This window comes from Corvus hawaiiensis, chromosome 10 (genome assembly GCF_020740725.1).
Source record: "Corvus hawaiiensis isolate bCorHaw1 chromosome 10, bCorHaw1.pri.cur, whole genome shotgun sequence".
Classification (NCBI taxonomy): Eukaryota; Metazoa; Chordata; class Aves; order Passeriformes; family Corvidae; genus Corvus; species Corvus hawaiiensis.
In genome coordinates this window covers 21,654,689-21,677,147 of record NC_063222.1, presented here as the reverse complement: position 1 = coordinate 21,677,147, position 22,459 = coordinate 21,654,689, and the positions used below count along the sequence as shown (strand labels likewise).

General features: G+C 42.2%; 1 protein-coding gene across 3 annotated transcripts; it reads left to right on the top strand.

Moving 5' to 3' along the window:
* The first annotated feature begins 137 nt into the window (after positions 1-137).
* MFN1 (mitofusin 1) lies at positions 138-22,321 on the top strand. Of its 3 annotated transcripts, none has more exons than XM_048314112.1 (18): positions 142-360; positions 707-828; positions 1,650-1,785; positions 2,803-2,965; positions 3,607-3,731; positions 5,164-5,272; positions 7,524-7,631; positions 8,288-8,441; positions 8,565-8,632; positions 12,959-13,080; positions 14,498-14,624; positions 14,909-15,013; positions 16,095-16,197; positions 17,166-17,395; positions 17,885-18,040; positions 18,575-18,771; positions 19,976-20,110; positions 20,810-22,321. In XM_048314112.1, exons 2-18 carry the CDS (start codon positions 714-716, stop codon positions 20,877-20,879), a joined length of 2,223 nt encoding a protein of 740 aa, XP_048170069.1. In that variant the 5' UTR covers positions 142-360; positions 707-713; the 3' UTR covers positions 20,880-22,321. The 3 variants fall into 3 exon arrangements, with proteins under 3 accessions (XP_048170070.1, XP_048170069.1, XP_048170068.1); XM_048314111.1 differs by having other exon boundaries at positions 143-291; XM_048314113.1 differs by lacking the exon at positions 17,885-18,040 and having other exon boundaries at positions 138-291.
* The last annotated feature ends 138 nt before the right edge of the window (positions 22,322-22,459 follow it).

Sequence of the window (22,459 nt, the reverse complement as noted above, 5' to 3'; positions counted from 1 at the left end):
GATCCCGCTGCTTCCCCAGCTCCGCTCGGCTCCATTTCGCGACCTGCCCGCGCTCAAGATGGCGGCGGCCGCCCTCAGCCCGCACTGAACATGGCGGTGCCCGGGCGGGCGCCGAGCGGGGTCACGGGAGGAGGAAAGGGAAGTGACGCCCCCCCGTCCCGGCGGCGGTGGTGGTGACGGGCACGGCCGGAGTCAGCGGGGCTCCGTGAGGGACCGGGGCTGAGCCGGGGCTTCATGCGGGACCGGGGCCGAGCCAGAGTTCCGTGAGGAAGCACGGCTGAGTGAAGCTCCGTAAGGGACCGAGGCAGCCGCGGTCCCTCGGCCTGACCCCGCCGAGACGGGGCTCCATGAGGGAGTGGGGTCCGTCCTCGCTGGCCGGCGGGACAGCCCTGACCTGCGGGCGGTGGGGAGGCGGGAGCCGCGTTTGATGAGGGGAAAATCTCGTGTTTCCGGGACAGATAGCACCAGATCGGTTCGAACCTGTCCCCGAGTTTCGCCGGCCGCCCTTGGCGCCTGTGGTGAGGGGACGAGATCAGAGTAAACAGCGCAAACTGAGCTTACTGCCCTTTGGAGTTTGGAGCTTTGGCTTGGGGCTTTGGACGCTTTTGTTTTGTTTAGCTTTTTAAGGGATGCGTGAGCAGTGTATGAATTTTAGTTAGCTGGGTGTACCGAGTGTTTGGTCACTTTTATGTACCTTCCCTTGCAGCTGCAGCATGGCAGAAGCCTCTGTCTCTCCACTGAAGCACTTTGTGCTGGCCAAAAAGACCATCACTGCTATTTTCGACCAGCTGCTGGACTATGTCACCGAGGGAGCAGCGTTTGTGGAAGGTGAGCTTTCCCCTTAAACACAAGCGTCTCCTGTCCTTTGCTTTGAGTATGTTTTATAGCAGCGTAATGTACATTATATCTGTTACTGTGCTGTTTGTACAAATATGGACCTTCAGAAATAGTCACATTCTTCATTTGACACTGGGGGTTTTTTTCAGCTTATGCTGGAAGGAATGCCTGGCATGGCTACATACCTGAGAAGCTGATTAAGTCACTTGCATTGGCAGCCTGGCTTCCTTTCCATAAGGGTGAAAGCTTAACCACTCTGGCCTTGTAGTTCTGTGGTGGTTTCTTTTGCACAGAAGGAAGGACAAACAGGTTCTCCCATTTTTCAGCAGAAAGGTGCATCAGTGATGTAATGCAGGGATCCACTGGTCACACCCTCAGAGGTTTTAGCAGCGTGGAATGTGTGTTGAGAAGGTGCAGAGTTGGTTGCTCATCACCCTGCTGAGCTCTGCAGGGGGAAGACAGCCCAGCTTAGCTGGTGTATCCAGGAGAGGTCCTGGCTTTCCTTTCTGAAGGAAGCAGGTGTCCCGAGGAGCTGGGCAGGTGAGCCCAGCAGGCCGTGTTCACAGGGTTAGTGGATCAGCAGTTGGATTAGCGATTGATCCGAAGTGATTTATGTCATGATTTCACCAGTGCTTGTGGCAGAGCTGTCAAATGATAAGGCCTGGTATCAGTGTCTGTAGTGGGGTTTTGCTTGTTTAATTTTACCACTGTAATTAAAATTTGCAGTTGGCATGTTAAGTACTGATTACTTACACCTTGTATCATGGAGCACTGTATGTGATTGCTTTTATGTTTTTGATTTCTGTATTTAGCCACATACAAGAATCCAGAGCTTGAACATGTAGCTACAGAAGATGAACTAGCAAAAATACAAGCATATAAAAACAAGTTGGCAGTCATTGGAGAGGTGCTCTCACGGAGGCACATGAAAGTGGCATTTTTTGGCAGGTAATGAATGAAATTACCAGTACTTAATTTCTTTTTTTTTTTTTATCTTGGGAAGGTCTGAAGTTGTCATCTCCTCCAGAATGGCTTTTTCTTTTTTTTTTTTTTTTTTTTAAGATGGTGGTTTTGTTTGTTTAATATATTTTTTACTGTTCCTACTGAGGACTTTTTTTTGTGTTTGGTCAGAAGTGCTGAAGAACTAAACTTGGAGCTGTTCATATTTCTGTCTATAAGCAGCTGAAGAGAAACAGATGGTTGCCTGGTTGGTTGTAACATCAGTCTGATAGATCTGTGTGATGATTTTAAGGATAGCAGTAACAATGTGATCTGCTAGTCCACTTTGCTTAAGGGAGATTGATTTTTCTGTGCTTACATTTAAACATGTGGTTACATATTTTTGGAGTATGAATCTTCATGGTTGAGTTCTAAAAATTCTGTAATAGTATTGGAAAAAATGTGTACATTTGTGATCTTGCCTTCATTTTGCTAAAACTAGTTCAGTTCTTTAAAGAAAAACTATCAAAGGTTCTGGAATAAAGAAATTAGTTATATCTCACCCTTGATGTTTCAAGAAGTTAAAAGTTGAATACAAGCTGTGATGTGAAAAGTTTCTTTTACAAAGGGAAAAAGCAGGGAAAAGAGAACTCAACTCTCCCTCTAGCATTTTGAGTAAATTTGTGAACTATTGTACAGTGAGCACTGAACTTTTTCTGGAAGCAGCTCAAAAATGAGTTACAGTCTACGTAACTTCATGCTGTTGTGTAATAGTTAAACCTCAAATATTTATGTGTGAGGGGTAGAGGGTTAGTGCAAAGTAGGACACTGCTGAGAATGTGGAATTGGTGGCCCATTCCTCTGAATGAGCACTCCCCACTTTCTTCTGGCTGCAGCTTTGTCCCCAAAACAGCTTGTGCTCTGTGGAGCTGATGCACTCCAGTGGGGGTGCACTCAGTTCAGCACAAAGATGTGTTTAATGCTGCTGTGCTCTGCTCAAAGTGCTTTTATTTTCTATCCCTCTAGAACAAGCAGTGGGAAAAGTTCAGTCATTAATGCAATGCTGTGGGATAAGGTACTTCCCAGTGGGATTGGCCATACAACAAACTGCTTCCTCAGTGTGGAAGGGACTGATGGAGATAAGGCTTATCTTATGACAGAAGGATCAGATGAAAAGAAGAGTGTCAAGGTACTTTTCTTGGATGACTTCGTGCCAGTTTTCACAGGAACTGATTCTTAAAGGGTCTCTTTTTTAACAACGATTTCAAGTCCAACAAAAGTATAAGGCTCCTTCATTCTGCATTTTTAAGTTCTTACTGAGGAGGGAAGAAGAAACTAATGAAAGTGCTCTGCTCTGCAATTTTTCTTGGCTGTTTCAGAGAAGCAACTAACATGTGTCTCATTGTAGCATAGCATATGTTGAGTACTTTATAGGACTGAGCAAGTTGTGTTACTGATTAAGGATTTGGAGTGTGCCCCTCATTTGGACTTACGGTGCTCAGCTTACTGAGCTGCTTACATTGACATGTTTAACCTCTGAGGCAAATTCATGATGATGCTCAGTATCAGTAGCACACAGTCCAGCCTTGTAGGGAACATTTGTGGCTTGAAAGAAACTCTTGTCTGAGTTTCAAGGCACAACTTGTTCTTTAGATGCTGGTGAGTCGAAGAGCTTAAAAAAAAAATCACAGCTATTCACCAGAACAAAGTATGAACTCTGTTACCCTCTACAAGATAGATCCTGTCCAAGTTTGAGAACTGAATTATACTGGTTTACAGACTTGTTTGAGGTGCATATTCATGTTTGTCTTCTCTTTATGCTCTCCCTAGACAGTCAATCAGCTGGCTCATGCACTTCACATGGATAAAGATTTGAAGGCTGGCTGTCTCGTCCATGTCTTTTGGCCCAAGTCAAAGTGTGCCCTGCTGAGAGATGATTTGGTTTTAGTGGACAGGTATCTTTTCTGTTTTAGTAAATGTTTTCCTAAGGATACAAGCCATTACAATGTTAAGAAAAGAGATTGGTTTAGATTCAAAATTATTGAAAGTCTTTTTTGTTTGAAAGGACAGAGTTTGTTCTTATATACTGCTAGTCATCACCCTCCTGATTCTGTCCTTGTAGCAGTTGGAACAGACAAGTGTCTTGTGACTGAGCTGAATAAGGGAAAAACTTTTGGCTGAGGATACTTTACCTTTAAAACAAACAGTATGGAAGTGTGAATAGGGTTGTTGCAGCAACAGCCTTTAGCCCTTTCCTTTCTTGAAATGCTTCAGACTGATCATGTGAAGTATAAACAATGTGGACTTCATTTTTAAAAGCTTCTGATAAGAGTTGCAGTGCCGACATACCAAAGTAATGGCTGACCTCAAAATGTAGTTGTGACTCTGTCAGCTGTGTGTGCTCCGTGTTAGGCTGACATTTCCTACGTGTTGGTGTGTTTAAAGGATGCTGGAAGTGGTTGCTTTGTCCATGCCAAATGCCCTTATTTCTGGCCACTGCAGTATAACCTCTTAATAGCTTTTCAAACTTCCAGGTGATCTGTACCTAACGTGTAAATCAATAAATACCGAATTTGAAAGTAATTCACACAGGTGTCAGTAAATTTTTAAGTATGATTTCTTCAACAAAACAACACTCAGAGTGTGTTCTAATAAATTGTAGTGGTTTTTGTTCCATCTTGGTCTTGTACTTTGAAATCACTGGGAGTTTGTCATTTTCTACAGTGCGTTTGATCTACACAGCCTCAGTAGCTAAAGGTAAAAAGTAAAGGGAAAAGAAAAGAGCATAGATTCTGAGAGAGCAGGTACTTGAAAAGAGCAAATCATCCTTTTACTGTTAAATAGAGAAAATTTGTACTAGCAATAATTTAGGTGTTGCAAACATGACTTAATGCTCATATTCCACTTTATGGTTTTTTTTAAACTGACGGCCCTATAGTTTTAGCTTCATTTTCATTTCCTATTAAACCTATGCACAGCTTGTGTAGCATATTGCTTTAAACTTGGACTTTATTAATGAAAAAAATATTTTATGAACAACTCTCTCTCTTCTGATTAAAATTACAGTCCAAGAAGGGAAACCATTGTGTGAGCCTGTCTGGGTTGCTGATGGACGGTCTGTCACTTCACTTGGCAATTACTTACTAATCAGAAATTTCATTTTGAATGAGTAGATGGTCTAATGATCAAGTGACTGATAAGTTCTAGATGGTAACTGGTTTTTGCAGTGTTTACCTTAAGTTTGAGGTAGGCATCAGCCTCAAGATACAAACCTCTGTAACTTCTTGCAAGGCCCTTAGGCATTTCCAGTCTATTTTTATCAGTTTCTAAAAATCAACTAGTTCTTTGGTGTGTAAATAGGAGTTTGTGTTTTTTTGTTCTCGACAGCCCTGGCACAGATGTCACTACAGAACTGGACAGCTGGATTGACAAGTTTTGCTTAGATGCTGATGTGTTTGTCTTGGTTGCCAATTCTGAATCAACTCTCATGAACACGGTATGATGTGCAATGTTTTTATGCTACTTCTTCATTTAAATATTCAGCAGTTCCATAACCAGAATAGCTGAGACCTTTACAGATGGTGAATCACTGCACTTAGATCTTGTGAATAGGATTTGGGGGTGGGAGGCAAGAAATAATGTATATCCCTCACTAGGAAAAGGAGAATGAAATTCAGGTTTCTTACTGGCTTGGCTTTCTCTGCCTTGAGCGTCATAATTGTCCTTTCCATTTCAGTTGGTTTTTCGATAAATGGATGATGGAGTGCTTGTCTTGCCATGCAATTTGTGGGTATTTGTCACCTGAAGACACTTGTATTACCAAAGAAATTACAGAGTATTTAATATCCAGAAGTTCAGTAGAATACACAAAATAGGTGAAGGAAGTTGAGTTCCTGTCTTATTCCTCTCTGAGGAGAGAGTTAATTCCCTTGATACACCTTGTGTTGAGGATGAGTGCTGCAGGTTCCCTTCAGTGGGCCGTGTTTCTTCTGAAGAATGCGTTAGCAATAAGCATTCATGTTGCAGGGTTCTGTGCAGTGTGGAGAGCTGAAGATATTTTAATGTCTTTGTTCTGTAAAGCTCTGTTTCAGGAGAGAGAAGAGTTCTCTGTACCTTGCAGCGTAAATATTGTATGACTTGTAAGAGGAGAACATTTAAGGTGGCCAGAGGAGCTGTTGCAATAATCAAAATACAAGACCAGAAATTTGGTGTAATTTTGTAGTGATCTCCAGTTTCAACTAAACTAAGTATTGTGGATGCAGACAATAAAAGGTTTCTAAGTTATTAGAAGTGTAACTGCCAGAATGCAGAGTAATGCTACTGAGAAGATTCCTGATGACTTTTATTAAACCTGCTATAGACAAATAATATGCCCAGGTTGTTCTGAGCATAGTTCTGACCTGAAAGGTCTGAACTTTCTAAATACTGAGACAATTTTTAATACAATAAGAAACTGAGTGTGCAAAGACAGTATTTGTTTGCATTCTATCAAATTAGAATAGTTTGGTAGAAGTCTGAGAAGAATGTGAGTTTAAAGACATGGCATTCCATCTTCTGAGCTGAGTACACAAAGAGTTAAATACAAGGGATGTGATTTAGAAGAAAAAGAATATTCTTAAAACATTGAAGGCAAAAAGGATTTGGCACCAATGTGGCCATATCTTCTCTATTATGTCACATGAGTGACACTTTTTGGCTTTTAGTATGGATAAAATCTAAAGTTGTTTACATTATGTGTATAACACAGTTGTTGGGGTCTGTTAATTAAAGGAAAAAGAAAAAAATTATTTCTGTGAACGTCTCATTGCTATATAGAATAACATAAATTATCCTGCAGATAAAGCATATGACTACTATGTTCTCATCCTCCTTAAGCATTGTTTTTGCCTCTTGCCATAACAGGTTTGAGAATACTTGGCATTATTCTGCCACACTACCTGGGATTTTTCTACTATTCCCTCATAAATTATCCTCAGACAAAGTTCTGATTTCTGCAGCAGTGATCTTGTTTGCACATGCTTATTCCCAGCTGATGGGGAATAATGGATCTCCAGTGCTGTGTCCAGGATATGTCGTGGTGTCCTGCTGCAGTCTGGAAAAGTTTATAGCAGCACAGAGATCTCTTCTGCTTCAGCTGTGCTGAGTGGGGACTCACTCCACCACGACTTACCCATTATGACTCTGTAAACAGCAATAATGAGTGGTAGGTGCAGGGAAGAGACCTAAATACACTTAATTTTGTTAAATTAAGACATTCATCAATGACTTTTTTTTCTGTGTCTCAACCATATGTCCTCATGCAGGAAATGTTACTTCTCTGTAGTTCAAGCTGTTGTCGCCTAGCTGAAGAATAGTTAGATCATGTATTTTGTGGATATAAAACCAGATTTGACAAGGTTAGCAAGAGCAACTTGGTAGTTCAGATAAGAGAGACTTCATTGCTTTCATCGACATTAGTGTTTTTTGAACTGGCTTTTTTTTTTACATTTTCTTAGTTTGTATTTGTACCAAGTTTTAGAGGAAGTTGCTGTGTCTTTGACTTTTAGCACTCGCATCAGTTTTAAGACGTGATGACTTTTGAACTACCCTAAGCCTGTTATGTGCTGGATATCTGTGGGTTTTAGTACTGATGAATTCTTTATAATAAACTTTTAAAAAGCTGGATAAACTTCATAATCTATTACAGAAGAATGTGTGACTCTGGTTTGGATGTCTGGAGAGTTTTCTGTTTGTGCTTTAATTCTTAGGAGAAACATTTTTTCCATAAAGTGAACGAACGACTTTCCAAGCCAAACATCTTCATCCTGAATAATAGATGGGATGCCTCTGCATCAGAACCGGAGTACATGGAAGATGTGAGTGAATTGATGGCTCTTATATGTGTTGACAGTTAATTAATTTGTATTAATATGGAAACACTAGCTTTGTTTTATTAATAAAAGGCTAAGTTACATGGTCAGGAAATGGAAATAACCTATTCCTTGTTACAAGCAAAAAGCAAACTACAATTCAAATGACAATATATGCAAGCAAGTAATAAAACAGGAAACTTCTTTAGAACCTTTTTCCTCCCCAGTTAAGCTTGTTTTTTAATCTTATTTGTATTACCTTTTGTTTCTGCAGTGATAGTGCAGCCTGAGGGCACAGTTTATACATTTATACCTGCATAGAGTAGCTGGTAAAGTGCAGTGTTAGATGGGAACAGTTTGGATCTTCAGATCTTCCCAACAGCAGCCAGCTTGCAGTGAGAATTTTTTCTCTGTGTATGGGGAGTGAAGTGTTTACCCCAGCGACTGGCTGAGATCTTTCACTTACATAAATACAGTTGTAAAGGGAAGTATTGTTGTGTCCAGGTCTCTTTAAAGGAGTGAAAGCAGCTGCTGCGTCTGTAGGATTGACAGGCATCTGCTGTCAGAGGGGTGGTTCAGCATCTGTTTCTGACTCTGATGTTGTGATTTGTTGACAGCTCAATTTTTGCCTTTTTTTCATGAGCTTTTTACCTTTTCCTTAGGTGCGTAGGCAGCACATGGAGCGCTGTCTGACTTTCCTGGTCGATGAGCTCAAAGTTATTGATCCTGTAGAAGCAAGGAATCGCATCTTTTTTGTTTCAGCAAAAGAAGTTCTGAGTGCCAGGAGACAAAAGGCCCAAGGAATGCCAGAGGGTGGTGTGTAGGAACTCCTGCTTTTCCTCAAATACAGAAAAACACTATAAAACCTGATAACTATATTTAAGATGCAGTCCCTGCTGTGAGGTACTGCTGTCTCCCTTATGGTCTGTTGTTTCACAGGTGGAGCACTTGCTGAAGGATTTCAAACAAGATTACAGGAATTTCAACATTTTGAGCAGATATTTGAGGTATTTATGATGGGCTTTTTAGACTGCCTGATTTTTATTGCAAAGGTAGCTTTTTCTCTTATGCTTAGCTTAAATTTAGGGAGCATTACCCACATTAGCAAGTAGAGGAGTGTAAGGTATTTAAACCATCTGCAGCTTTGCCTTTTCTGTGGGTTCTGTTCATACCTTCTCAGCTTGAGTAGCAGATAGTTGGAAAGGAGTAGTATTTAGTGAGGGAAGGGACCCAAACTCTTAGCTCGTGTTTTGAGATGTCAATACCAACATAGTCTGTGTAAGAAGAAATTACGGTCTTGAAATGTGTGTATCACTTACAGCCATGTGCTGGTGAATGTTTGCAGTAAGAAATTTGGTTTCATCAATATAAATCTAAAAATTTCATTTCTAAAGCCAGAGTTTTGAATTTATCACCATTATGTACCTCTTAGCTCTGTTACTGTGAGCATTAACACTCTCCTTGCATCCTTTGTGCTGTACAGAATCCACTCTTTCACCTCAGTTTAGCCATATTCGTAGTTGGAGTTCACAGTTTCTGCAGAAGTAGGCCTGGCTAGACAGTTGAGTGGTTTCTTTGTGATAGGATCCATTTGGCTTGCTTAGTTTGATAACTTTAATTAATTATAGCCATTCTTGGATATGTTAAGGAGTCCTCTTGGGTATCCCTCAATGGTTTTGTGTATGAGTATTAAAAAAAAATCAAACTGCCTCTGAAAAGCATTTGTTCTTGCATTACAACAAACCCATTTAACCTTAGCAAAACTGCATTATGTAATGATGTGTGTATATCAGAAAGGTTTTAAAGTAATAGCTTGATTCGGTCTTGCATAAGCAAGAAAATGTCAGACTAAATTTAATCCTTATCCACACTCTTAACGATAGGTGATTGAACTGTTGAAACGAAGGGTTCAGGGTGCTGGCAGGGCCTGGCTCCATGAGACATGACATTTCTAGTGTTACTAGCTGTAGTCAAACATGCATGTTTGTTTGCAGTTTTTGTCCTTAGAACTATAGTAGGAGACTTGGAGCCAGCAGGTAAAAAGTGAAAATTGAGCTTCTAGATCAGTTATTGTTCTTTAATGTATTCTGCCATCTGCTGTACCCAAAGCTTTTTTGACAAAATATCTTATCATTACAGTTAGGCACTCAATGCTTAGAATATTTCAATATGAAGATGGATGATGATCTGTTAAATGATGGATGCAGTGCTGTGAGTGCTCAGCACATCTGTAAATCAGATGTCACAGACTCAAGTTGGCCACCACAATGAGAAGTATCTGTCACAGGGTCACAACCATGACGAGTTTCTGTGGCAGAGGCTGGGACAAGGAACAATTCTGTGACAGCACTGCATGGCCTTAAATCAACGTTTTTTCTTCTTTTACATTGTGTTATATTTGCTGCACACCTGACTCCAACAGTGAGAGTGGATTCTGTAGTGTTTTTCCCTGCTCAGCTGTGATTCATCCTAAAATCTTTATTAATGGCTTTGAATAGGAGTGTGATCCCATCATTTAAAGAGAATGACAACTGTGCTGAATTAAGATTGCCAAAGCAATTTAAATTTTGAGCTGTTGCAGCCTCTTTCACATTTAGGTTTTGTGGCAATTTCCTAAATTACAGTGGCAGTTTATGTGCTTTTGAAGCAAGGCTGAGACTAAATAGTTCACCAGGTCTGGAGTCTTCAGACCTAACACTCAAATTACTGTCACCTGAGCTGATAATGTAGTTGACATCAGCATACTGTTGTCATCAGTTCTGCTTGCCATCTCTAGGCTCTGTATTAATGAAGAATATCATACTGCAGGGAGAACTTTCTGTGTGAAATCCTCACTGATACTGTGCCTTGTGCACTGGCAGGCCAAACTCAGATGCTCTACAGCCTAAGCACTTCTGCCTAAAGCACTTTGCATTTACTCTGTTTCCTGACAGAGGAGCTGCAAGTCCCAAGACTCTTGGATTACACTCCAGTGTGTGAAAAGGAAGGGATGAGAGCACAGATGCTCTGTCTGTCTTCATCAGACACTGCCTCCTCCCCTGCCTTAGTCTGTCTTGCCTTTAGCTCCTTGTCCCTGTAGAGGTGCCCTGCTCAGACTTCCCAAACTTCTCTCACTTTTCTGTCCAGCTCACATCTCTAAGTAAGCTGCCACCTCACTTACAGACCTGTCCACATGTGCCTTGTTCCCCCTGGCTATATCTGCTGGGTTTGCTCCTCCTGGATTCTCTCACCCTGCTTTTGTCTTGACTAAAATTGGACAGCTTTTTCCTCTTTTCTGTATGGGCTGAGAAGAGGAACTGTTACTTCTCCAGTACTTCCACATTCCTGATTTTAGTATCAGTTCCCTGATGGGAAAGCCTGTTCATTCCTGAGGACTGATATGAGCTCATTATAGCTAGAATCTTAAAAAAAAAAAAAAAAATCTAGACCCACCAGTGCTGGTTAGTTGTGATACGAGAAAAATTTGGACTATTTTTGAAAGGCTTGTATTGATTTATGTAGACTTTTGTGTGAGGGTAAAAATCTTTCCAAAACTAGATGAAGCATGTTCGCAAAGCACAGGGTGGTTGAAGTTGCTAAAAGAAAAACTGGTGCAGGCATTACTTGAAACACTTGCAGGCAGTGGGAAATTAAGATTTTAGAGATTCATGTAGTAGCTTTAAAAAATGATGGTACTATGTATGTCAGCTGTATTGCAAAAAAGGAAAAGGAGGGAGGCAGTCTTAAAGCATTGAATTCTTGGATCAATTCTGAATTTTTATGTTGGGGAATAACAGAAAGTAGTTGGTGTATTTCCTGAAGTTCTACAGTGAGATACATAGAATGCCTTATTAAAATACCAAAGAAATGCCTGCACCCTGCACTGTGTGCAGTAGTGCTTAGTGGATATCCTACATAAAACCAACCTCACTGTGCCTTAGGTTATGGTACTTCTCAAGTTTCTTAAAAATACTGGCAGCAGAAGTGTTGTGGGAAGTGGAGGGAGGCAGGGTGGAAGAGTACTCCTGGCTGTAAATGGGAGCGAAGGCAGAGCCAGAATGAGGCAGCTGCTGCAGAGCCCTTCCCCAGCACTGCCCGGGGATGGAGTACGGAACCCACTGAGCATCTAACGACTGTCCTGTGATACCGGCAGTGGGCTGGAAGGTAACTGGTTTGGGTTAGGCTATTGAAACATACTTCAATCTTTGTTTCAGTAAATACTTACGTACAGACTAACGGCAAAACTGCTGCTGTCCCCTCTTACCTTTCGCTGTCATTTAACTAACCTTTGTGTTTTTCCTAGTGCTCTAACTTGGATTTTCTGATTGTGTTGTGAGTGACTGTCATCCTTTTACCTACCACATACTAACGTTGGGAAGACTCTGCTCTGTACCTAGTCTAGCTCTCACAATGTGCTGATATTTAAGAAACTCTGGCTTTTCATTGCTGATTTCTAGATCTGCTTCATCGAGGAACAGGGACAGTTTTACCCATTTTTTAATTTTGTTTTCATCTATTATTTTTACATAGCTGAAATTTGTTATTACAGCATACGCTAAGGTCATAGGCAGGTCTTCTAAAAGTAATCCAAACCTGTGCCATGAAAGGTGAATCCACAGATGGAGAACAATTTAAAAATCCCATAGATCTGATTTAAGGAAATCAGCTGCTTGCTTTCTTCCCTTCAAACACAAGGTCTCTTCAGTTACTGTCCTGTATTTCTGAATTTCTGTTCAATATTGAAGATTGATTAGAAATTGTATCATTAGAGCATTTCCTACCTACTCATTTAAGACTTCAATAATATACAAACAAGCTGATATTTTAAGGACTACTTAACTTTTGTTTATCCCATGAGAAAACCCTTGTTTGTTATTCCTAATTGTGTATTTTGTTCCTGGATGATCAGTATTGATGTGAGAATGTCACATTTTATTGACAATTGCCTCTTGAAACTAGGTGTAGTGCAACAAAGAAAACTCAAGCCAGGCCACATTGCCAGCATTCATATTTGACATTTGTAATTCCAAAAATAGATGGTTTTGAAAATTTCCTGAAGAGATAGATTTATGTATTCATCTGAGTTTTCTTTTTCTTTATATTATTCATTTATTTTAAAAGAATGAAAACCTATGCACATTACTGTGAATGGACGTGAAGGCAGGTTTGCTGCTATAGACTCATTTGATATTTCAGTTTCTATTGTCTTTTAATTTCTTTATACTTTCTTCCTTTTTACTTCCCACTGGTTTAAGTTCATGGTAAAATTGGCAGCATGTGCTTTCTGACAGTGAAATTCCTGATTGTGTTGGCATGGAATTGCAGTAATGTGTTGTGGCTTGGGCCCCTCGCAGGAGTGTATCTCGCAGTCAGCCGTGAAAACCAAGTTTGAACAGCACACTATCAGAGCTAAACAGATAATAGATACTGTGAAAAACATTATGGACACCATAAACGTGGCAGCAGCAGAGAAAAGGTAGGTGGGTCAGAGGGCTGGTTGGCTTTGGTTTTTCCAGATGATTTGAGGAGCCATTTCTGCGCTGATGATTTTCTTGGGCCATTATGGACTTTAAAATTCCCTTTTCTGCTGGGTAAGAAACAGACAATTTCCCTGGTGTGTCCAAATGTCAGTCTTACCATTGTTCATGTGCCCACTCAGTTGTGTTCTTGGTCTGTGACTTCTGTACAGGGATCTTGGTTTGCTTTGTTGTTCTTCATTACTGACTTGCAGTCTGTGTGTTTCCAAATGAAATATCTAAAATTTTAAGGTTTTTGAGCTGTACCCAGCATTTCAGAGGTGATGTTTGGGCCTGCTTTACTTTCATTACAGTCACACTGAAGGAAAAAAAATGGGAGGATGTAGATGCTTTAATTTGCAAGTGATTAGAATACTGTAAGGAATGAAATGAGCCCAAGCTCACAGAGGCTTGGCCTCTGGCCCTTTCCAGATTGCATCCTTAAATATCTTTATTCTCTCTTTGCTCATGGAATCCTTTGGTGCTAATGATAGCAGCTCATCTGCTGTGTCTGGTAGTTTCATGTATCCTTTGAGGTTTGCATATGTGTGCAGTTTTTTCCTCACTTTTGTTGCCACCTTGTCTCTTGAACACAGTGAACTTGCTGTCACGATTAATCCTTCCCATCCATCTCCTTACTGCCTGTCAATAATGTGTCTTTGTGTTTCAACAGACTTCACTGTGCTGTCAAACACACTCATCCCCCTGAATATGTCAGCTTTTACAGACTGCCTGTTTACATACTGACTTGTCTCACGTTGTCAGATCCCATGAAAACATGCTGTGAAATGTTTGAAAATATTCCGATACTCCTTTCTGTCAATGGATTTAACCAGAATGTCTGTGGTGACCCCTCTTAGCCTGAATTGCTGTTTGTTGTTTCTGCTGGCCCTTCAAGATGAAATTGCTCTAGATTTTCAGGAATTTTTGCTTAAGTGATAGGTCAAGGAATTCTAAGGATACTTGTTTGTGACAAGGTTGGTTTCTGCCATGTCCCCTTTCCTTTGTAGGGTCATCAGATCCATGTCACTTTTAAGGAGTAGTTGAGTGCTGTTTGTGAGCAGCAGTTTGGTCAGATTTTCCCTTTTTCTAAATCAGGGTAGACGAGTTATTAAAGGCCTATGATTACCCACACCTTTTTTAGTTGTAATGATGTGATAATACAGTGATAATAATTCTGACTTGAAATGCTGGTTTTGAGTTGTGTTTGCTCAGCACTTCTGGAGCAGTGCCTCTGCTTTGGGCAGCCAGTGGCCCTTGGGATACCCTCTGGCTGCTCGGAAACCGTCAGCTGGATGATCCATGCCTGGTTAAGGCCTTGTTTCCTTCTTGGGAGAATACATGGTAGTGATGGTGATTTCCTTTCTGCTGGGTTAGAGTCCATTCCATGGAGGAGCGAGAAGATCATAAGGACAGGCTGGACTTCGTTCGAAATCAGCTGAACATTCTGACAGAAGATACCAAGGAAAAAATCAAACGCGTTACTGAGGAAGTCGAAAGTAAAGTAAGTAAAGGCAGTGGGAACAACCTCCCAAATCCAAATGTTCCCTCCTCTCTCAGGCAGCTCCTTTTGGAGCCCACCCATCTCAGGAACTATGTTTGAAATATCTAGAATGTTCCTTTTTCAATACAAACAAAAAAAAAAAAAAAACAGAAGCTTGAAATGGCAACCTTTCCTGGCTGTCAGGTGATTGAATCATTTCTTGGGACAGTTCATGCAGTAGTCTATTCTCACTCTGTCTGGAAAAGGCAGCAGAAACATTTTATGCATTTCCTGTGTTCTTACAGGTCTCCTCTGCCATGACTGATGAGATTTGCCGGCTTTCAGTTTTAGTTGATGAATTTTATTCTGATTTTCACCCTTCTCCTCAAGTATTGAAGCTCTATAAGACAGTAAGTTTTTTTAAATGGTTTGAAGCCAGGCTCTTTGTCTTTCCCTTAATTTCTACTTCTGTATTTTCATAAATTGCATAGATTTTATGTGACTTTGTCTGAACATTCCAGGATTTTTGCTTGCTGATGTGCATATCTCTACCCAAAACAGAAAATGGTTGAAAATATTTTCTGCTTTATTTTTGGAAAGAAATTAATTTTCGTTTCAACCATCATTTTAGGAGTAGAGTGGTTCCTAATTTCTAGTCTTCACTTCCAGTAAATAAGATTTTGCATAAATAGTTTTCACTACTCCTAACATTAAATAGATCCAAAAATAAAATGAGCTTGCAAATACTCAACACTTTTAATAAAAACTGGTTTGGCTTTTTTTAACTTCTATAAATTCCTCCTCAAACTTAGTGCTTTAAATTAAGGCATGTATACCTGTGTTGGCCTCTTATGCTCAGACTTGGCTGCTGACGATGACTGCCATAGCTCCCCCTGTAATCACAGAATGTTCTGAGTTGGAAGGGACCCACAAGGATCACTGAGTCCAGCTCTTAAACAAATGGCCCATATGGGGATCGAACCCCCAACCTTGGTGTTGACAGCACCATGCTCCAACTGCTTGAGCTCATCTCAGGCTCTTCCAGCCTGGTTGATCCCCTGGGAGTGCTGCATTTTCAGGACAATCTGTGCTGTTTCACCTCGACAGAGTATCCTGAGCAGGCCCCATGGGAGTTGGTGGGATGGCTTTATCCCTGTGCAGAGCAGTGGAATTGGCTCCCATCAAATGACACAGGAAGGGCTTTGCAGGGCAGTAGGTATTGGTTTGCTTTTCACTGTCACAGATTATTGAAAGTAAAGACTTTTCCATATGGCTTTTAATGATTACAGTCCTTGGGAAATCTTTCCTGTGTCACTTCAGTTACGTTTTCAGTCCCAGCATGCAGTTGGAAAGCATGGTATTTCCATGGAAACATGCTTTTCTTCCCACTGTAAGTAACAGTGCTTGGTGTGTAACATATTCCTGCTCCATATAATGTAACTGATTAGTTAAATACAAATTGATGAGCTTGTGTTCTTTATAACACTTGAGGAACTGAACAAACATATAGAAGACGGTTTGGGAAAGAACCTGGCTGAGCGCTGCTCCAGTGAAGTCAACCAGTCAATGCACCAGTCCCAGCAGGAGATTATTGGTAAGAGGAAGTAGGAGGAATGTTAACACTTTACATTTGAAGGAAGAAAATTTAAGAAAATTCAGTTTCAAAATAATTTTCCTTCTGATCGTGCTTAACATTGATGCTATAAATGATTAAGGAAAAGCCATGATAGACCAGGACTGAGTGTTCAGCTCAGTCACCTGTTTCTGATACTAGCCAGTAACAGATGCTGGGGGAGAAGAATAATGAACCAGGGTAAATATAGCAATCCCTCTCCATTTTAGGGACTTCTGAGCTGATACACTGCATCTGGATTAATGTCTTAAGCAAGTAGTAATGGACCTGTCCTCTAGAAACTCATCTAATCCTTTTATAAACCCATTTAAAATTTGGCTTCCACAAGAGATATGCCAAATACACTAATTACTAGAAAATGCTTCTGCAGTATAATGCCCTCCCTAGGTCCCTCCAGACCCAGAATGCAAAACAGTTCATTTCATAAAGAATTTGTGCCCTCCCCCCTTTTTTTTTCTTTATAAGTAGTAACTTTATTGCTCATCCATCTCTATTGATCTGTTCCTGGTAATAAAAGATTCAGAGCACGATCATGAAATTATGTGAACCCTTCCATCCTCTTACGTAATCATGTTGCTGTTCCTGTGTGGCACCACAGAACTGATGGGTAAATCAGTTTTTTTTCTTACTCCATCCTTATCTGTTGACCACTGATAGAGGTCTTTCAGTTAATTTGCATCTTTTTTCCAGCAGTGCTTCCTTGGTGAGTTGATTTTCATGACTGTTTTCTTGTATCAGAGCAATAAATTCCCTGCTCTGTTAGGGTCAATCCTGCTGAAATGCCACTGATTTTACAAATAAATAAATAATGTACTGGTCAGTTTAGATTCTCTAAATTGACAAAGTTGGTCAGCAGTGCAGGGATACTGCCTGTGAATAAGCTGTTCTTCTAATGTTAACTCATCTTTACTGTTTGTTCTTATTTCTAGAAAATCTGAAACCATTGTTGCCTTCTAGTGCTCAGGATCAGCTCCACCTGCTAATTCCATGCAGGAAGTTTGACCTTAGCTATGATCTAAACTGTCATAGCCTGTGTGCAGATTTTCAAGAGGATATCATGTTCCACTTTTCTTTGGGATGGACTTCTCTTGTAAACCGTTTCTTGGGTCCTAAACAAGCTCAGAAGGTACTCCTGGGATTAGCAGATCCAAACCTACATGTGAGTCCTTCGGAGCTTGCGCTGCCATTGAGTGCCTTGTTTTACCTTGATGAGAATATACTGATTTTTACTCTTTGCCAGTGCTATTTGCATGCCTCCTGCTACCTTTCCCTAGACCCATTGTGTGAAATATTTCTGGTGAGGGTTGTTTTTATTGGATTATATTCAGGATTAGAACGGAACTAAAAACATCTCCTGAACTTTCTGCAGCTGTTACACAAGTTGGTTTTCCTTTGGATTGAACCCTTTGGGTAGCCTGTTCCATTTGTAACATTTGGATCCTTAGTTTGGAACCAGCCCTATGCAGACGCTTATTCTCTGTTGGAGGAACTGCCAAAGCCTCCACTGCTCCTCAGGAGTCTTGTTCACATTTCTCTGCTGAAGGGTTTCCTTCAAGTAAATCAAAGCCTGAATATATGAAAATAAAAGCCATCTGTGTAGTTCCTTAATGCTTTTAAAGACTCAGGCTGCCATGTTCCCATCTTCTAGATCCCTGGTCCTTTAGCCAGCACCCCGTCTGCCGCCAGCCTTCCCGCCATAACTCCCGAGAACGTGCCCCAGGATGAGTTTATGGTTCCTTTGGTGTTGAGTTTAGCCTCGCTGACATCCCGGACCTCCATGAGCATCATCGTTGTTGGCGGAATGGCAAGTAGCACTGGCAGCATTCCCTGCTGGAAGGGATGGCAGAGGCTGAGCTGCTCTGTCCTGCTTGGGGTGTAAAACAGAGTGTGCCATGGATTTGACACTGGGCCAGATGAGCACATGCAGTGCCCTGGATACCCACAGTCATGGGTCATGGATACCCACAGTCATCATGAGAAACCAGGCTAATCGCTCTGAGGATAGCTGGGCATATTCTCTGTGCCATAAGTCTGTGTTCAATGGCTGAATTAAATGGTGATCTGATGGTACCTCCTTCAGTTTGAATTTAGTTGGAGCTTTGGTCCTTCCCTCATGAAAGAGCAGGAAGGCTTCTGTAACCTGCACGTTCTTTGTGCCATTGGGGACCTGCTCCTGTGAGTGTAGCTGTATTGCTCCGCAGTAGTATTATGGAAAAAATTTATTTTCTTAAATAAATCCAGTGGAAGGGCTGTGGAGATGATTTTAAAAAAGATGGGTGGAATTAGATTTTACTCTGTAGGGCAACTTATTTAAGCTAACAAAGATTTTCTTTCTCAGATCTGGAAAACCGTAGGCTGGAAACTGATCTCGTTCTCCCTGAGCATGTACGGGCTGCTGTACCTGTACGAGAGGCTGACGTGGACCACTCGGGCCAAGGAGAGAGCCTTCAAGCAGCAGTTTGTGAACTACGCCACCGAGAAGCTGCAGATGATCGTCAGCCTCACCAGCGCCAACTGCAGCCACCAGGTGCAGCAGTAAGTGTCACACAGGCCGGCCCCTCACTGGGCAGGCCACTGGCACTGGCCCTGCACGATGTGGGAAGGCACCTGTAGTGTCCCTTGGCACATTTTAAACTCTTACTTGAAGAGAGTTTAAAATGCCCACCTGAAAAGGCCAATACCTGCATGTGTGGGTGGCTGATTGAGGTGCTCTGAAGATGGTGGCTCTCTTTGTCCAGTGCCGTGTGAGAGGTCATTCTAGTGGAGGCCAAGTTGCTCTGCCCTTGGAGTCCCTGTAAGGATGAGCAGAGCTGCTGCCCCAAGGGCTGTTATGGGCACGTTCTGAGCAGCCAGTGCTGGCTATTCTGCACTGCAGGAGATGAATTTGAGAGCCTTTCTGAATGAGCTACACGGGAGAGGTGTTCTGCACCCTGGGGGCTAGAGGGCGCATTAGCAGGCCTAATTTTCCAAAATAATAGTTTAATCAAAACACGTATTTTCAACAAGAGGCTAAGGAAGACAATCAGCTGGACATTGCTTAGCAGAGACAGGTGGGAAAGTGTTTTGGAAAGAGAACAGAAAAAAAGTGGAATAGTAAAAAGTTAAGCTTCAGTAGAGGAAAGAGATCCATCCCTGTGTCCAGCAGCTCTGTGAGGACATGGAAGAGTTGGGCTCAAACCAATGCTCCAGTAGAGAGGAGAGGGTGCTTCCTCTCCTGCCTGAGAGCTTGGATGCTGGCCCGGGCTGGTAACTGGGTTTGTTTTCCCTTTGTGTAAGGATGAGTTTTGCAACTGGGTTTGGAGCATGTGGCTAAGGAGGGACATAGGATGGGGTGCCCCAGGGGGCAGGTCTGGGGCACTCTCACCCTGCACAGGACTCACATTCATGTGAGCAGGGCATTGCATGTGGCACAGGGCACTGAGCTTGGGGCTGTGGGGCTGCTCTAGCACCTCCTGCCACAGCCAGAGCCCCATCTCAGACTTGTCCCTGTTAATGTTCTATGAAAATGGCCAGGCACGATGTTGGCATAGACTGAGGTGTGTTTGGTGTGTTGAGGGTTTTGTTTTCTAATTTAAAAAGTACCCAATTTTCCTGCTTTCTGCTATTCTGTAATCCCGTAACAGCTGGAGGCTTTGATTGCTCTGTTCTGCACACTGCAATGCTATGAGATTTTATTTCTTACTTTTTTTTTTAGCATCAACTCCTGTAAATCGTGATTGTAAACTTGTTTTCACTTTAGGGAAATGGCCACTACCTTTGCTCGACTCTGTCAGCAGGTGGATATTACTGAGAAAAACCTAGAAAAAGAAATAGCTAGGCTTTCCAAAGAAATAGATCAGCTGGAGAACATACAGAGCAGCTCCAAGCAGCTGAGGTAAGTCTTGGTGTGACTGGCCACAAGCAGCTCTTAGCTCTGCTGACTTCAGAGTGATCAGTGCCTACTGTTACTCTGGAGTCGAACTAGGTTAGCTCAGGTGCAGAAGGGGATGATGCAAAGATACCCTGAACAGCTCAGGGTAAGTTAAATAAATGTATGCTGTTGCCTCAGTGAATTAGCTAACCTCCAGCAATACTATTTTTTAGATAATCTTTACCCTTATCTCTCTTTAGTGTATGAGAGAGAGGCCTTTGACCAGACTTGTAGTCTCCTGTCGGTAACTTGAGGGTGGCACCTTCCCAAAGCCCCGTCCCCAGAGCAGAGCAGGAGAGCAGCTGTGCTGTGTCGAGTCATCCAGTGCAGTACTGCTGGTGCAGTAGTAGGGGTAGGCAGAGGAGGAACTCCCAGCAGTTGGTGGTTCAGGGACTTGGCAGCAGCCTCAGCTGTAGTTTCCTGTTCTTTCCCCCTGCTGAAAGGCTGCCCTGGCTCTGGGCTGTTGCCTTCTGGCCTTGGGCATCCACCACCACTGTCAGGTGAATATCTGCCCCCCACAAACCTCTTCTAAAAACCTGCTTTTAGGTTTTATTAGTGCTGGGGGGTCTCAGTAGAGGAATAGAAATTAAACACTGATGTCAGTCCTGCCTTTGGGATGTTCCCAGCACTGAAGTAAATTCCTTGCTTTTGTTTGTTTTACAGAAATAAAGCCATTCACCTTGAGAACGAACTAGATCGCTTCACAAAACATTTTCTTCAAAAGAGTAAATAAAATGTCATTGTGGAACGTTCCTGGTGCTCCTTTGTAGGGCAAAGTAGAAATTTTACAGGTGACACTTCTACTCTGTGGAGTCACTTGAAATAATTTACATTTTTAATGTTACTCTGGGTGGCATTTTTTGTTGTAAAACTTGGACTCTGATGGTGAACCAAACTGAAGAGCTGTGGTACTCTTGAGTGTTATGTTTGTTTTGCAGATTTTGGGTTAAAAATTACCTTTAAACACTAAATTTTTTTGGGCACTTGACAGTAAAACCCCAAATCCATGCTAGTTTTCCTGAGTATGTAGCAGTGGCAAGTCTCGCTTCCTGGCATCCAGGACTTTAGGCAGGGAGAGAGCTTAGCCCAGTCTCCTGCTTTCACCTGCTAACGAATTGTCCAGGGATGGAGAGTGCTGGTTTTCCATGTGGGTTTGATTTTGTTTAGTGAAGGGAAGTACAAACTCTGGCATGGGAAAGGACTCCGGCAAGTTTGGAAAGCAGGTGCCAGTGTGTCGGGCAGCAGTTCCTCTTCTTTAAAGCAGAGCGAAAGATGGGGGTGAACGGCATAAGGAGATGCAGTGGGCCACCTCCTTGAGCCAAGAGGGCACTGGTTAAGTAAAAGTGGACCTATTTCTTGCAGTTGGTAGCACAGTGAAGTGATCCTTTGCCTGTGAGCACAGGGCTAGAGCCATGGTCCAGTGAGCTCAGGTGTGCCACCACCCCGAGCTCACAGCCAGGCACAGCAGGCTTTGCTGAGATGGTCTGGACAGGATTGGTGCAGGTTGGGTAGGGAAGTTCAGGGTGTCAGGACGGACCTGGAGCTCCTGCTGCTGGCTTCAGGGAGCAGGACATGGGGAAACCCCATCACTCCCTGACCAGTGCAGCTGTAGGGGGTTCTGCTGTAGAACAGGTCTCCTTTAGGTCAGACTCCAGGCAGCTGTGCTGGAGTCCTTTCTTGCTCACGTGCAGCAAAGCCTCTTTAAAAAGCTTCTGCTGTTGCTGTCTGCAGTCATTCAACATCTACTTTTTTCTAAACTAGACTTTTTAAAATTATTTTAAAAGAAAAGCCTTTTCAGAGTATTTATATATTTTTATGGCAGTGTTAATATTGACTAAATTAAAGATTCAGCTCTAAGGGATAGGAGCTTGCTATGTTCCAGTAACTAAGGGCTATCTCATTAAGAAATAGATGTAAGATGTAATGCTAGGGGAAGACAACAGTTCCAGTGTGTTCAGGTGTTTGTTTGTTCTGACTGTGCATGGGGAGTCCTGGGGGTTTGAAGAAAACTCTGGCATCCACCAGTGAGTTAACAGCCCAGCTTTGGTGTGGGTGAGGGCACAGCTGTGTGTATCAGTGCTCTGTTTGTGGAGCATTTGTATTGACATTGTATCAAGATAAAACTTTCAATGCATGTGTTCTACAGTTATTTATTAAAAAAAAGTACTACCCCTGTGCTCTGGTAAGTTCTTTGGCAGCTCTGCCCCAGGTGAAGACCTGCACATCGTTCCCCCAGGTCCCGGCTGCTGCTGTGTGGCTGCTCCATCCCCATCCCAGGGACACCTGCAGGCCAGGGGCTGCTCTAACCCAACA

Bases quoted from the DNA above. Each gene is read 5' to 3' on its own strand.
- MFN1 (XM_048314112.1), top strand. From the start codon at position 714: ATGGCAGAAGCCTCTGTCTCTCCACTGAAGCACTTTGTGCTGGCCAAA. The intron at 829-1,649 runs GTGAGCTTTCCC...TTCTGTATTTAG, and splicing joins GGGAGCAGCGTTTGTGGAAG to CCACATACAAGAATCCAGAG. The intron at 15,014-16,094 runs GTAAGTTTTTTT...ATAACACTTGAG, and splicing joins TATTGAAGCTCTATAAGACA to GAACTGAACAAACATATAGA.